The sequence below is a fragment of the Nannospalax galili genome, unplaced genomic scaffold (genome assembly GCF_000622305.1).
Source record: "Nannospalax galili isolate Female #2095 unplaced genomic scaffold, S.galili_v1.0 scaffold54, whole genome shotgun sequence".
NCBI classification, from domain to species: domain Eukaryota; kingdom Metazoa; phylum Chordata; class Mammalia; order Rodentia; family Spalacidae; genus Nannospalax; species Nannospalax galili.
The window spans coordinates 8,129,109-8,145,794 of record NW_008341028.1 but is presented as its reverse complement, the minus strand read 5'-3'; the positions used below and the strand labels follow the sequence as shown (position 1 = coordinate 8,145,794).

The window sequence follows — 16,686 nt, the reverse complement described above, 5'->3', positions numbered from 1 at the left end:
ACCTTAATTTGAAGCTTCTAGGAAAAGGGAGATTTCGCCCCAGGCAGTACCAAGGAGGACCTGGAAAGCACTGCTGATAGAAAAGGGAGCATGCTCTGTGGAGACAGACTCCATAACACAGAAGTTTGGGTGTTTAGGGTGTTTCTTTAGGATGAAATAGAAAGAACAAACCCCTCTGAACTGAGATCTGTAAGATGCATCTTGTTTAAAGAAGTTGGGATCTACCCTGATTTCAGTCATGTAAAGATGGACAGTGGCATGCAAAACATTATAAAGAGTAGACTATAATTATTATTTACTAGTGCTCCATCTCAGTGCCGTTCTAACAGCCTGTGCACTGTCAAATCAACAATCTGCACTAAATAAATGACCATTTGGGAATTAAGAGGGATCGTCTCTGTTCTTCTCCCTGCCTGAGTAAAAACTCATTTGCAATCAAAGAATGCTGCTTCTGAGCTGAGAACACAGCACCAGCAGCCTTGCAGTGCCTTTTTCTGAGGAAAGACCAAAGATTCACAGTAATTTGATCTTTTGCAGCAGGTCTCATTTCATTCTACCGGAATCCAAGAGGACTCCACCTGCCATTCAGAATTTCCTAGAGGATCCACTAAAACTTCTCGTCTGTTACTAGACCTCAGACTTCTGAGAAGCAGAACGGCAAATAAGGACACAGGTGCGATAACTGATGCTGATGTGACCCTCGAGAGGCAGATGAAGACTTCTGTATTAAGTTTCAGAAATAGTGGGTTTTATCAAAGTGAAAATTATAGTCTGAGGGTATAAGCTTTAGACACACCTACTCAGGGTTAGGGATGGGGTGGGGGTCAGCAAAAGAACGCTTGCTTGGTACGTATGCAATCCCCAGGGTTCAACCTCCAGTACAGCAAGAAAAAAGAGAAAAACCCTACTCAAACAAGAAAATAATGTTGACTTTCCAGCCTGTGAATTTAAAATATTTCATGCTGCTTTTTTGCTTTTTTGTGGTTCTTTTTTCTTCTTCTTGACAGTCTCATATATTCCTTGCTATCCTCAAAATCACTACATAGCAGAATATGACCCTGAACTTCTGATCCTCCTGCCTCCACCTCTCAAGTGCTCTCACCTCTCAAGTGCTCTCCACCTCTCAAGTGCTGGGGTTATAGGTATGTACCACTATGCTAGGTTTATGCAGGGCTGGGGATGGAACCCAGGGCTTCACACGTGCTAGGCAAGCACCATGCCAACAGATCCACATCTCTATCCCCTCATGCTGGGCTTTTTATACAATGCTGAACATCAATCCATAACTGGAGAATTCTAATGTACCTAAGAAGATTCACTCACCATCAGCTCCTCAGGTGCTGGCCTTTCTTTGGGCTGTTTCCTCATGCTGTAGGAAGAAAACAAAGAGACCCTCACCATTATTAATTTCTATCCCTATTTCCCCTGGAATCTGCCTGTTTGCAAAAGCCATCAGCTCAATGCTTGTCCAAAGTATTAACACATAAATTCCCTTTCTTTTATCTTGGCCTTTAGTTAGATTTCTGGGGATACCATGAATCAGAAACAGAGCTACTGTTGAAATAAAGATAAGCTAACATTTATTGTAATTCTATTTTTGAAATTAATGTGGAAAGAGCAGCAATACTCTCTTCCTGACTCAGTAACCAATTTATTTCCATTTTAAATTCAGGGAACAATATACTTCTATTTTGGTAATATTTTGGGCTAAGAATAAGAAAAGTGGCTATGATGTCGCATGAGAAGCCACTGTACTCTTTTGTTATGGCTCCAATGACAAGTAGTTTATAAGAGGCCAGAAATACAGATGATGCTACAGGATCACAAATGGGTTCTTACACATTCTCTTGACTTGCATTTATTTAGGCAAAAATGCACGGTGATAATTCATTTCACATCTGTAGGACAGTTAAGTTTATTTAAGCTGCTTTAAGAACCACATTGCTCATGCAAAATATTTGTCTTCCCTCCAATAGCTCTAATTAGTGGCTGTAGCTTGTATTTAGCTATGTGATGAAGCACCACAAATGGACCGAAGTGACTGTGGGCAGCTGCCTACTTGTGGCCATGTCTAAACTCAGAGTATCTGTGGGAGGAAGTCATGAAGACATTGCTGCTTTGACCACTTGGAAAAGAACATGGCAGTCTTTTCTTTTTAAAAGGCACCATCTAACAAGCCAAGAAAACCCATAGAATCTCTACATTTGCTGACAGTACTTTACTTTTTTAAATAGAGAGATTTAATGATCATTTGGTAAACAAGAAGCATAGTTATGAACCATTAATGACATTGAGGACATTTGCCTTCCCTATAAATAACCATATGTACCTCTCAAATACTGCATCTATTAGCAAGTGATTCAAGCTGTCTCGCCAGTGGAGTTGGTAACAGTCCTAATCTGACATTCCCAAGTAGCTGTATCTCTTGGGAAAACAAGGCCATTACCCACTATCACTTCTGTCTCGGCTGACATCTGTGGAGATTTCAACACAGGTTATCCCTCCCTCTGTCTCCATAAAACTTTGATATAACAGCTGATTAATTTTTTGGATAGGAGGGTGAGAAAGCTTTATCCACTTTTCTCCCTGGCTGCCCAGCTCAGCTCCACCTCCAGGCTGGTCTCAGACCACACAGAGAGAGCTATGCAGATGTCAGACATCCAACATCTCTCTGCAATGCCCCAACAGGGCTCCAGGCAGCATGGAACCGCATAGTCTGCTCCCCAATTTCTGCATTTCAAAATGGGGCATTACCATGATGTACTTCTGAGCGTGTTTAGAAATTCCATGTAAAGGAAACGAAGAGATTAATATAGGTTTATGGTCAAGCACTCAAAAACATTTTTAATGTGCTTCAAAAGAGCCCAGGATGCCAGTGTTTAATGAATAGGCATTTTCCCCCAGTATGGCATGCTTTGGAAACAAAAGGTTTTCAGAGAACAAACGGTTTCTAAAAGCTACAGAATATTATGTAAGTATTTTAAGTAAATAGAAACAATTAAAATTTTTTGGATCTGGGGGAAATTTCTTTCTCACATTTTTTTCCCGGTGGAAAATAAACTGTATGAGACATTTTTATTAAGAGGTAACATATTACACTTAGTCAAAAGGGTGATAAAGCTTGACATTTATATTAAGGAATATTTCTTGGTTTCATTTTAGTGTAATCATCAGATGGATCATGGGGAGGGGAGGGGATGGTACACGGCCATTTGAGTTGAGCAAAGACCTGACTGCACCACCCTAATGCACCACCCCACTGCACCCCACGGTGAAGCCTTCTTCTGGTAGGGGCAGCCTGTGTACTCCCTGGAAGGGTGAGAGAAGGAGGGCTTTGGAAGGAGGGAAAGAGGGATAAGAGAGATAGGAAGGAGTTCCAGAATGTTCGGTGGATCCTGTCTCCTGCTCTGGAGACCACCATTCCTATACTCCTCATTTCCTCCTCTCTCCTGGATAATTCCCCAGGCTGGGGTGAGCCAGAGGACAGTGGACCAACTGGCCTCCTGAGGCCACTGAAGTCCAGCAGGATCAGGGAAGGTGGCGAAAGGGCTCACGAAAGAAAGACGTATCCTGTCCGGAGGAAAAAGGCAGAAGGCTGGAACAGAACCCCCAGGCTGACAAATGCCTGCTTCTTCAGGGGTAAAATGACAAGGCCTTGCCCAGAGGCACCAAGGCCCCAGTGCACTCAATCCTGGTTTTCCTCTGAGTTTCTTAAGGGTTGAAAAGAACTTAATGGAACTCGTTCAGTCGACTTTCAAACATCAAACTTCAGTGAGATTTGACCCTAGGATTATTTCTAAGATACAACCAAAGATAAAAGTTATTTACTGAGAATCTGATGAATTAATAAACTATGCTGCTCTAAGTGACAGGCAGTTTTATAGGGAACTTGAGGTTACATTAATAAAAATAAGCTTTATATGTCTGTTCAATAGGGGCCATAAAATTGTGCATTTGGTGTGGGGGGGAATCAAAGGGGATGATATGGCAACAGTGCCTGTGCTCCAAGAAGGATCCCCCAGTTTATTAAGACAGGAGGAACCTCTGACATACATTTATGACCCTTTGTGTAAATAACGTTTACATAATTTAAACAATTTCTTCGGCTTTGCTGCCCCATCTGCCAAAGGCCCCGAAGTCCCTCTGTCTCCGGAAGGAAGCAGGGAGAGCCATAAGGTCTCATGGAGCTGGAGTTAATGGCATGTATCATTTACATTGAGGGCATGGCGTGTTTGCAAACGGGGCTCACCACTGAGTGATGAAGTGTAGAAATGGTTCCGAGAACTCTCCAACCGGAAGGACGGGTGAATCCTGGGATGGAGGAAAAACAAGTCACCAAAAGTCACGACAATGCCTTTTCTTCTTTTTCTTTCTCTCCTGCTGCTGCTTTGACCCCTTGGAGGAGGGGCATAAAGATGAATACAATGCGTAAGGCCTCATTCAATTAAGAAGACTGGACCCTCCTCCACAGTGAGGTAAAGATGCCAAATTTTAAGCCACACACATTTTTCGATGGTGAGAAACAGGAGAGCAGAGAGAGGGGAGGTGAAAAAGGGCAATGACAGCCACAGGGTAGGAAGGAAGGTAGGGAAAGTGTAAATGAGAAATTAATGATTATTTAAGTAACACACAAATGGTCTTGTAATTAACAAAGAGCTGTGAAATTATTCTTGCGTTGACCTTTGTTTCTTTCACTGGGTTTGCTATTTATTTACACTCTCCTATTTATTTACTTTCATGTGTATACTGGACTGTGCTTAACTGTTTGCCCCTTGCTGTACATTTGTGTCATAGATACATATATATGTAGATGCATATTTAAATTTTAGAAGACAGACAACTTACAGGGGAAGTTGTTTCCTAAAAAGGAATTTCAGCCTATTTGCCAGTCTAGGTCAATTCTGTGATATGAGAAGGCCAGCGAATCAGGGACACAATGAGAAATTCCCACCTCTACCACCAGACAAAACCGGGGTGGCAGCGGGAGCCACTCAAAAGAACAGAAAACTCCAGGACAACAAACGACCGGCCGTGTGACACAGGGAACAAACCCCATTACCATTCGCAGAGGAAGGCTTTAAGAATTTAGGAGTTTTTCCAAGAGTGACAGAGAGTGCCGCTGTGTTTATAGTGTAGAAGCTCAGGATGTAATGAAATTACACTGCAGAGTACTTTAACAGTCATCTCATTAGACCTACACTTGGAACAAGAGAGCCACATAAAGTAGGCAGCTGCAAATGACTCTGTTCTCATCTATTCTCATTTGCTATTAAAAATACCTTTCGGCGCCTTTTTTCCCTCCCTGACATCCCTCCACAAAGTGCCCTGCAAAGTATGATACATGCACCTATTTAAATTAACAAAGGAATGACTTATTTTAATCTCACTGTGCTTTGGCCATTTGGATGAGCAATATATCATTACATACAACCTTCCAGCGCTGCAGGCTAGAAACTCAGAGCATGCAGCATTTGGTGGGAGCCAAACAATTTCTCTAGCACACAACTGTGTCAAATGCATGCATGTATTCATTATGGAGAACGAGAGGAAATAGCTTTGATGTAGTGAAGAGGAGAAAATGATAAAAGCACCTCAGCAATATGTGTGTCATTATCAATGGCGGCGGATAGATACAACTGCACAGCCTCCTATGTGATTAGTAAATATACATATAATTGCTGTGGCCAATTATCAGAAAAATGAGATCGGTAATTACAAGACAGAAAATTAACTAGAACTCTTATTAAGGCTTTGTTTCCAATTCAAACAATTGGAAACTGCTGGATAATACAATTAAATCAAAAGGAACTAAAGGGGCCACGGCAGCCAAAAAAGGGGAGAGGGGGAAGAAATATTCCAAAGATTAAAAGAAAAAGAAAATGAACAAGATGTTTCTTGGCTTTTATATGCACCCTCTGAATTTATTTATCCAGAGGAGGGGACGGGCAGCTATTCCAAACTTGAAATTGTTATCAGTAGAGAAAGGCTTCCAGGAGGAAAAGAAAACAAAGGAAAATGGGTGTGAAATAAAAATCTCATCAAGTTCAAAGGATTACGCACAGGCAATACACAGAGAGAATGTGAAAACCCAGGGCCGAGGAAACGGCCTACTCAAAAGGCACAAGACCCACAATAACATGACCAGCCCTCAATAACAGTACTGCAAAATGGCCACAGAAGTCCCATTGGTTTGAAAAGCAAAGATAAAACACAGTATCAATTTCAGAGCTGGCCTATTGTGGGAAGGCCATATATATGACCAAGCCTGTAAGAATCTACAAGGCCTAGTTCAAGAAGTGACACTTTTGTGTCTTCAAAAACCATAAGTGAAAAGATAGTTCAAATCTGAGCCACAAAAATTATGGACTCTGACTGGTCAGGAAGCATCTCTAAGCCATTCTTCATGGGTCTTCCTTTCTCTTATGCATAGGGGGATATAGTACTGGAAGTGTCTGAAGAGTAGTTGCTCCCTAACCCAAACTCGGGTTCTTGTTTCAGGTTTCACTTAACAAAGAGAGTGCCAGGCAGGGGTGGGAGAGGAGAGCTTGGTGCTAGGGTTTTTTGTCTGGTTTGGTTGGTTTTAGTTTTATTTATTGAGACAGGGTCTCATTATGTAACTGCCTCTGCCTCTCAAGTGCTAGGATTAAAGTAATATGCCACCATGCCTTGCCCAGTAATTGCTTTAAAATGCAGTATTTAGGAAAGCAAAGCTTCTGTCTTAATATGGCCCTATATTTACCAACATGGTTAAAATTCTGAACTGACATTCTACAAAGATCTGGGCCTCACCCATTTCAAAATAGGATACCAAGTCAATTATGAATTACAGACCAAGCAACTAAATGAAGTTGTCATTTTACCAGAGATGAGAAACCAAGTGAGGAAACATGACATCTTGCATAGATAGTTAATTTTATTTAAGACCTGATATTGTTGATTGTTACGATTCCTCATATCACACAACTAAAAAACACTGGGTGGTAGCCATGAATAATTTATTTGACTTCTGAAAATGCCAGCCCAAGTTGACTTTGCAGAGCCACAGAGAGCAAGTCCCATCTCAGTGGGGCCTGGAAGGAATCACTCACCAGAAATGCGGGAGAAATTCTAATTTCACATGCATCCTGCCAGATATTTCTTTTTCATTTTAAAATCAGTGTCTCTTGTATGCCTCAAGGAAGACTGCTCTAAGCTGCAGAAGGCTGGCTAGAAAGGAGGTGGTGGAGACTACACACATAAACACAGGCAAAGGTGGCCTTGGAGAGCTTCCAGTTGCGTAAAAGCAGGCAGGTAACACACAGAAAGAGCTAGTTGATAGGCCTGAGAATGTTCATATTTGCTGTGCAGAAGGGTTTTCAAGTATACTTTTTCCTTTTTAAAGAAAATAAGATTAGAAGTTAGTGTAGCTGAGAATTCGAAAGTTCTCCAAGAACCTGCCTATTTTGCTATTTATTTCAAATCTAGGAAGGAGGGAGGGTAGGGTAGACACTAAGTTTGGACCCTGGCTCACCCACAGTACACAGGAAGGGAAAGCATCCCATCATCCACGGGGCTGGAGAGAATGGAGACCCATGGCAAGGGATTCTGAGAATCCAGTATGAAGAAGCCACTGATACTTACTCAAAATGTCCTCTGTGAAACAGCGGTTCAGGTAAGATGGAGAAATACACTTAAAAACATAATGTGGGCTAAAGAAGCAGTTATACTAATAACTGTATGTGCTGGTGGAAACCAGCTCAGAATGGTTAATAAAAGCCACTGTCTTTAAGGCTTGGGTGCCACATCACCTTAAGTCTTTCTCTTTTGGATGCTTTTTGTGAACTTCTTAGCACAGAGGTATGGAACACAACAGTGGGCACAACCTTAACCAAAAGCTTTAACCTGAGACTCTAATCCCAAATCAACTTTAGAGACCTGCTGAGAGATGAGAGCTGGATCCTGCCATGGAGCAGGATCTGTTATATAAAAAAAAGCCACCATAAAGCATTTCAGTAAGCACCTGTGGTCATGAAGGAGGACAGTCTGTAAGTCTCAAAGATTTTGGTAACTACCTGGTCAGCCCCTTTTGCTAAACAACTGGAACACAGGCATGCTGCATGCCAGAGAATAGCAAAGGACACTGGGAAAAAAGTTTGAGTGATGCCTTTGCCTTGTGAATAATGAACAGTTCAGCAAGGTCAACCCATTACAACCGAAACTGTTTAATTATTAATTATGCACAATCTATGAGCAAAAGGACAGGTCCAGAATGTTTAATGCATGCTAACTTCAACTGGACTCTCTCACTCTCTCTCTGGGAATTTTGTTATTAGCACTTGTCAGCAAGGTATTCAGGCATAAAAAAAAGGCAAACAGCAGAAAATCTGTGCACGCATGTATGTGTGTATGTACCTGTACTCTCATGGAGGGAGAAGAAGGAAGAGGCAGGAGATCCAACCCCAACCACAACTGTTGTTAGCGCACAGGCAGAGTATGTCTGCCAATAAGCACATTTTGTGACTCAGGCAGGTGAGTTGGGTTCTCTACATACAGAAAGTAAAAATGAGAAAGAATGCTTTTGAAATGATTGACTTAAAAGAGAGGTCATTTTTGTGAAAGGATATTCTGTTTAAAAAGCATGATGTTTCTTGGCTTTAAAAGAATTTGGGCTTGGTCACTGGAGAGATGACTCAGAGGTTAAGAGTGCAGTACTGCTCTTCCAGAGGACCCGAGTTTGATTTCCAGCACCCATGTAGGGCTGTTCTCAACTGTCGGTAATTCCAGCTCCAGAGGACCTTACACACTGTTTTGGCTCCTGGGTTCCCTGCATTCATGTGCATATACCCCTACACAGATGTACACATATAAAGATAAATCTTTAAAAGGATTTTTAGAAGGACATTTATCACCAACATTCTCCTACCCCGCAACCCCCCACCCCCAATGGCTGCACATAACATTGTAAAATGTGAATAAGCCTGGTGTTGGTATCTGTACCCATGGTGGCCTCCTGGTTGCAATACTGTATTACACTATGAGAGTTAGGAGTGACGAAGAGGGTGAAGGGAGACGGAGTCTCTATAGTCGCTAAAGTCTACAACAGTGTGTACCTCTAAAATTATATTAGGAAAGTTTACTTATTTATTTATATTTTTCATTTATTTATTTTTATTTTATGTGTATGAGTATTTTATCTGTATGTATGTAAGTGTATCCATGTTGTACAATGCCCACAGAGGCCAGAGAGGGCATTGGATCCCCTAAAACTCACAGAATTGTGAGCTGCCAGGTGGGTGCTGGGAACTGAACCTGGGTCTTCTGCAAGAGCAGCCAGTGCTCTTAATCGCCGAGCCATCTCTCCAACCCCAAGAAGGAAAATTTTAAAAAAGAAAGGTAAGTGGTTAGTTTTTAAGTCCCAGGAAGCTCAAATTCTTAGAACTCTGTTTTGTCACAAATGGAAAAAGTTAGGGAACCTTTGCTTAAAAAATACTTCTGAGGACTTCAGTTTTGTTTTTATTCAGAATTAAAGATAATGGACTTTTACAATGACATGGTGGTTGGGTATAAACATAAAATTATGTATTTGCTTATTCATCTGACAATTTTTTTGAGCACCTACCACAAGTCAAAGACAATGAATGTGGTACTATGGGATGGCTGATGCTAATGTACACTCTCAGAGAATTTGTGCATTGTTCAGGGGGATGAACTATGCATCGATAATGCACAGCTCTGTAAAATGGAGGAAAAGGCCAGGGCACAGAGCTGGAGCCACTGGTGCCCAGGCTGCATGGCGGTGCCTTGAGGATCTGATTCAGTTTGATGGGCACATGTGAGCCCAGAAAGGAGAGTGTTGGGAATAAAGTTTTGGATTTTGGAGTAGCTTGGATTTTAGATTTTTGGACTAGAGATGCTCAATTGGCAAATTACATAAAAATCTCTATGTGTGGAGATCTCTGAAATCTGACACACTTTTTGTCCCAAGGATGTTGGAAAAGGAGTATTCAACCTGTAGGAGAAATCCGGAAGGTGTGAAATAGTTCCTCTGCTCTCCTATCACCCTCCTTCCTCACTCCTGGAGAGCACATGGACCTGAAGAGTGACCACCCTGAAGGTTTATAGGTTGTATATATTGCTTTCTTTTTGTACAAAACAAATATTTCTTCAAACCAAGATCTTATATTACAGTACCACATAAGATAGAAGGACAAATTCTGAAAAACCTTGGGGTGTTGGCTGCACCTGTGAATTCTAAGGCTGGAGTTAAATAAAATGTGATAAAACCTAATTTGGGGGGACTGGATAGATGGCTCAGTGATGAGGACTGGCGTTAGGATCCTAGCACTCATGGATGTGGTCCTGCATATGTCTGTAACTCAAGTACTGATGGGAATGTTGATGGTGAGATCATTGGGGCCTGCTGGCTACCAGCCTAGCTAAGAAATGCAAGCTCCAGGCTCAGAAGGAGACTCTGCCTCAGAGGAACAAGACAGAGAGTGATGGAGGAGGGCACTCAATGAGACCTCTGGCCTTGGCCCACAAACAGGCATGTTCTTCCCCATGTGTGCACACACTATACACATGCACCCCCTTCTACTCCACACATGATTAAGCCTAACATTTAAAATAGCCCATTTCTAGACATACTGTTGCCATGGTACCAAGCTAGTAAGACGTTAACACTCGTGGAGCCCAATACTGAGTCATATTTCATTTCATTTTTTGAGAAGGGTCTCACGGTGTGGCCCCAGCTGGCCTGAAGCTCACTAGTAGACTAGGCTCCCTCAAACTCACAGAGATCTGCTGGTCTCTGCTTTGCTAATGCTGGGATTAAAGGTGTGGGCCACCACATTCAGCCATATTCCACATTTTAGAGTAAGTCTGCTGTTCCCATGGCTTGGCCTTGTGGTTCAGATTAATTAGCACAACAAGCTTAGATCACTTCACTTCTATCCAAGAAGCTGGGATCAAAGGTCATTGGTAATTCCAATGGCCTCAGGTCAGGCAGAATAGCATTTGTCTGTCAGACCCCGAATAAGTTTTTGATCTTTACTGTTCATTCCTTATGGGAGCCTCTCTAGGAGACAAATGGCAAGATTCATAGGTCAAGGCTGTGCTCTTCTGGGGAGACCTAGTTGATTTAGAAAAGACCAGGGACACAGGCTGGCTGGCAGAGTGCTGGCCTGGCAAACACAAAGCCTGGCACATGCCTGTAATTGAGCACTCTGGAGGTGGAGGCAAGGAGGATCAGAAGCTCGAAAGAAGTTCAAGGCCAGACCTTGCCTTTTTGAGAGAGAGAGAGAGAAAGAGAAAGAGAGAGAGAGAATGAGAATATATAAAAACCCTGCAGCAAAAGACAAGAAAATCAGATCCCTTTTTGTTAATATGTATATAGACAGAGGCTAATGTATAAACAAAAGCTATGTGTATAATGGGTAATTAAGGTATGGGTAGATGGCTCAGGAGGTAAGAGTGATTGCTGTGCAAGTATGAGGACTTGAGTTCGAATCCCCAGGACCCCTCAAAAAGCTGGGTGTGGTTACACCCACCTGTAGAACCCTAGCCTTGTGTGTGTGTGTGTGTGTGTGTGTGTGTGTGTATGTGTGTGTGTGGTGGGGAGGGAGCAGCAAATCACTAAGATTTGTTGGCTGCCAGCTTCCCCCCAGGTTCAGTGAGTGACTTGCTGACAGGGAATAGGGTGGAGAGTCACAGAGCAGGACATCTGATAACGTCTTCTGGTCTCCAAGCTCACACAGGCCTATGTACTCACACACATGTACACATATGCCATACATATATATACCACATACATACATATGCATTTATATACAGACATACATACACTCACATATATACCAAAAAAATAAAAAAAGACAAAAGCTAACCCAGTGGAGGATTGAGGGAAATTAGTAAAGTTTTAATATTTCAAAAGTTATCAAGGATCCCATCTGTAAACTTCCTACTGTCACAGATTCTGTCAAGAAAAAGAGAGAAGGATAGGAAATGGAGGAACAGGTGCTCCTGGCTGGTCAGAGAATAAGGCACTCTGTGACATGAGTAAGCTATAGCCACTCAGCAGATTAGTACAACTTCAATGGCTGAATGTTGGACACAGAGTTTAAGAACATGGCCACTTTTCTTTATTTAATGCTGCAGGTGGACATGCCTAACCCTGAACTGTTACAAGGACAGCACTGGGGTGGCAGGGAGGTATGTGAAGACAGCAGAGAGAAAAGCCTCTGACGGCTCGGCTGGAGCCCAGAGCCCTTGTTCTACACACCCACTCTGCACTGCACAGAGCAGAGAGTGAAAGATGATTCAATTTCCACCCTGGGTCACCCCATGCTCTGGGGTTGCCAGATGTGACAAATTACATGTGGGGGCATGTGGTGTGACATCCTGTCTGCTGGGTCCGGGCGACAGTAGCAGCTCCTCTAACTTGCCTCATACAGACCTGGAACCAGGGGCTAAAGGCCGGAACTCTCACCACTGAAATACCCATCCTACCCATAAACCCCTCAGTCAAGGGAACCAGCTGTTAGCCAAGTGAACAACACCAGCAGATGGCTTATAAAAACCCACGAAATACAAATGAACAGGTCTAAAGGAATCTGTCTCCAGATAATTGAAATTGACATCATAGATATTTTTCAATCTTATATATTTCATATGTGCTTTAGTATGGGGTAAAAAGCCATGATGTTTGCACTCCTGCCACCATGAGCTGCTCACTTGGTTGACTTATTTTGTTGTCATTTAGAAGATTTACATTTACTTGCAGATTTTTCTAAACATATGGCAGTGATCTTAGCATTTTAGAAAATTCTTTGAGAACAGGCAGGTGGAGAACTGGAAAATGGATCAATCTTGTAAACTGTATTTGCAGTTGCTCCCTTTCTAAAGCCAACGAGTATCTCTTCCTCTTTTTGTTTGGGGTTTCTTGTTGCTCACAAGCTACAGTGAGCAGCATTATTTGGAGGTGCCTGTAAGAACAGCTCGAGCACACACACACACACACACATCCATACATGTCTCCCTTTCCAGTGGCTTAGGTGAGGCCTCAGACAGCATACTCACCTCAAACCAAGGGGATCCATTTACCAAAGTACAACCCGTTACTGTCCTCTTTCCCTGTAGTCTCCCCATGCATTTCTATTGCTGTTTCATAAAACACTGCTGCGAATAATCAAGCATGACCATTGACATCCACAAGATTGAGTTTTTGGAACCATTAAATGAGCTCACCCTCGTGGGAAGCCTCCTGCTCAGGCTGGTCTAGAGGTAATTATTCAGAATCCCACCCATGGTTCTACCTTGTCCCTATATAGTGTCTGAATTTCATACACTGGTAAAGTCAATCGTTTTTTTCTTCTTCTTCAGGAAAAGTCAGCTACATGTGTTGGAGCCAGGACCTAAATTATCATGCTAACACACCCAACTGGCATTTTACCAAGTTCTGACTTCAGAGGAGCTGATTAAAAGCAGTTTCAGAGGTGCATTATAAACTATATTAAATGAAAACAGGTGAGAAAAAGAACCCTCTGTAGGTTCCTTAATGAAAGGATAATACCACTTTGCACAGGCAAGGAGCTGGCACAGAGGCATCTGATACACCACACACACACACACACACACACACACACACACACGCACGGCTCAAGTGAAGGAACCAGGCAGGCCCATGTCCTGAAAACCCAGCAAGCCGGAAACCCATCAAATCAGACTCTGAGAACTTACTGTCAACCCAGAGTCCATGTTACCACATGGTGTGTCCTCCTGAATGTTCACTCGACTGTTAGAATAATTACTGCCATTTGCCACCTGTACTGCAAGTTATGGATACAGGGAAAACCAGAACTTCCAGTGACTGCACTGGTAAAGGAGCACAGGGTCGTGGGAGCAAGGGAGGCATCTGCTTAACACTCTTTTAACAGAATCCAAAGGCTGTATCAGCTGTAATTCCAAAGCTTGGAATTATGAGAAATTGTGCTATGCTTGGTTCCATAGAATAACTAACAGTGAAGGGATTTAAAGCTGGCTAAAAGAGATACTGTATCAGTTTAAAATTAGTTAACATGTGAGGAACAAAGAGAGGGGGAGAGGGAAAAGGGAGAGGAAATGAAAAAAACAACAGAACTACATACTGTGAAATGAACAAGATCAGTGAGAATGTTCATCAGGATTTGGAAAATCATAATGCCATCTGGTACTCTGGACCTCAGAACATCAGGGATCTCGGGGGCCCGGGTGCTTCCATTTCCAAGAGGAAGGGAAGGAACTCACACTGGCTGATGGCCGCCTCAATTCTGGAGCGGAGGCAACACCCTAGCTGAACAGTTTGCAATCCCTTTAGAGAACATATTTACTGCTCACATTTCCCCTGGTTTAGGGAAAACAGGCTGGCAGAGCCCAAGCTGCTGGGGAGCTGACCCTGGCAGCCAACTTGGGCTCAGGGTGTGTAGGTCCCATCATGGTGAATTAAATGCGAGTTGTCCTATGGCTGGGTAAGACTTCACAATAGAGCAACACATGTTAAATGGCAGCAGCCAAAACTGGCCCCACTGGGCAACTGTCCATTCACATAGTGCTATTCACAAGCCTCCACCACCAAGAAATTAATTCATTAATAATACATCAGGCTTCGTGCACAATTCAAAGAAATGACAGAAAGCTACTTGTTTGGTGTCGGTCTAAAGATGACGATTTTCTCCCCACAAATCTGATTCACTGAAATCAACATTATAGTGAAAAATATGTTAATATTTTGGTTAGTAGAAAAGAAAAAAAATGGAGAAAGTCTGTTCACTAAATTCAGCCATGCCACTAGGAATTCATAAAAACACAGATTTTCAGGGATAGCTAATAAAATATGATTTTATGTAACTGTGTTTCAAACATTTATTTTTTTTCTTCCTTCAAGTGATTCTGTACATCTTTCAGACTATCAGGGGGAAAAATTCTTTTACATTGTTTCTTCTGCAACATTTTTAAAAACTCATTTCTTTCTTATTCCCTCTTCCTAACAACTCATAAATATGAATTAAATATAATTATAAATGAACAGAACATTAACTTTTGGATTACTGCTGTGTTTTGGTAGAATGTTAATGTCATTTCTAAAGAAACAGTTATTACCAATAGAAAAAAGTAATTACTAACAGAATCCTGGTCTTAATGCTAACCTATTTGCAATCTTCAAACCAGCCAAACTGCATTAATTTAAACACACTGGACTTTTCAAAGGCAGTATTAGATTTCTAAAGATTACCTTACATAAAAGAGGAATATCGGTTTTCAGGCTTCCAGTCATGTATCCCCGACATCATGAGACGCAGGGCTAGTCAATAAGACCACTGGAGGACAGGACAATTATGTGTTTCCAGGGCTAGTAACTCTTCAAGTTTCTGAGGCCTCTGCCATTAACTCCCACATACCTCAAACACCATGAAATAAACCTCCATGAAATAAACCTTGTATTACAACCACCCATTTGTTAGGGAGGGGCGGGTACTGACAGGTGGTCGGAAGCTCTGCCCACTGGACTATTTGAAGTCCTCTCTCCTTTAGACCTGAGCTAAAGTTAAGTTCTGTGGAAGAAACAGGCGCCCTTTGGATGCTGGGAGCAGAGGAAAGGAAGATGCTCTTTTTACTTCTTTTTATTTTATTTTATTTATTTATTTATTTTGGTATTTTTGAGACTTTATTTATTTATTTATTTATTTATTTATTTAATTTTATGTGTATGAGTGTTATGCCTGCGTGTGTGTAAGTGCACCCATGTTGAGTAATGCCTGCGGAGGTCAGAAGAAGGCGTTGGATTCCCCTGGAACTGGAGTTATGGGCAGTTGTTAGCCACCATGTGGGTGCTGGGAATCAAACCTGGGTCCTCTGTAAGGGTAGTCAGTGCTCTTAACCGCTGAGCCATCTCTGTAGCCCTCTTTTTACTTCTTAATTTCAGGACCCACAAAAGACAATATGATATTCCTTCTGGAGTTGGTTAATGCTACTTGCACTTTTTGCTCACCAATTCTGCTCAGCAACACCCTCCTCGAGGCCCTATTAGCCTAGAAGCATCTAGGAACGAGATGTCCAGGAATGAGTGATTCTGTAGGAATGACTTTTCCCTTCCCTTTCCTTCCCTTCCCTTCCCTTCTTCCCTTCCTTTCCCCTCCCCTCCCTTCTTCTTCCCTCCCCTTCCCTTCCCTTCTCCCCTTCCCTCCTCTCCCCTCTCTTCCTCAGAATTTTAAGAGCCATATCTTTGGCTTCACCACTGAGCTACATCCCAGTCCCAAACTACAGTATTTCTTAAAGGCCTTGATTCATTTATATAGATGACAAAGCAAAGCTGAATTAGCTTTCTCCCTTTTGCAGCCCAGACTGGACTTGAACTCACTATGTAGCTGAGGATGACTCTGACTTCTTCTTGCCATCCCTAGCCATGCACTGTCTTGTTTCTTAGCTTTAAACAAACAAACCTCTTTCTTTGATGTGTTTAGCTGTCACTTTTTGTTCCCTTCAAGTCATTAAGAGAACAGAAGCAGCCCTTCTCTGTTACCGAGTTTCTGTACAGTGGAGTGTCAAAGGGACAGGAAACACTTTGGGTGCCTGACTGACCAAGTCCTGTGCTTCATTCCTGACTCCTCTCTCCAAGCATTCATGAAGCACCATTCATTCTATTCCTCAATATGCCTCAAACAAGATAAGGCT

The 16,686-nt window shown here is 42.3% G+C and overlaps 1 protein-coding gene across 7 annotated transcripts in view; it reads right to left on the bottom strand.

Annotated features, from left to right (window-relative positions):
* The window catches only part of Map2k5 (mitogen-activated protein kinase kinase 5), a 277,836-nt gene that overhangs the window by 35,509 nt on the left and 225,641 nt on the right, over positions 1-16,686 (bottom strand). For 5 of the 7 annotated variants that reach the window (XM_008836355.2, XM_008836356.3, XM_017799000.2 and 2 more), the window contains 2 exons: positions 4,250-4,311; positions 1,324-1,369 (listed from right to left, as the gene is read on the bottom strand). In XM_008836355.2, coding sequence (XP_008834577.1) covers positions 1,324-1,369; positions 4,250-4,311 — 108 coding nt within the window. The remainder of the gene's footprint in view (positions 1-1,323; positions 1,370-4,249; positions 4,312-16,686) is intronic. The other 2 variants (XM_029565020.1, XM_029565021.1) reach the window with 1 other exon arrangement.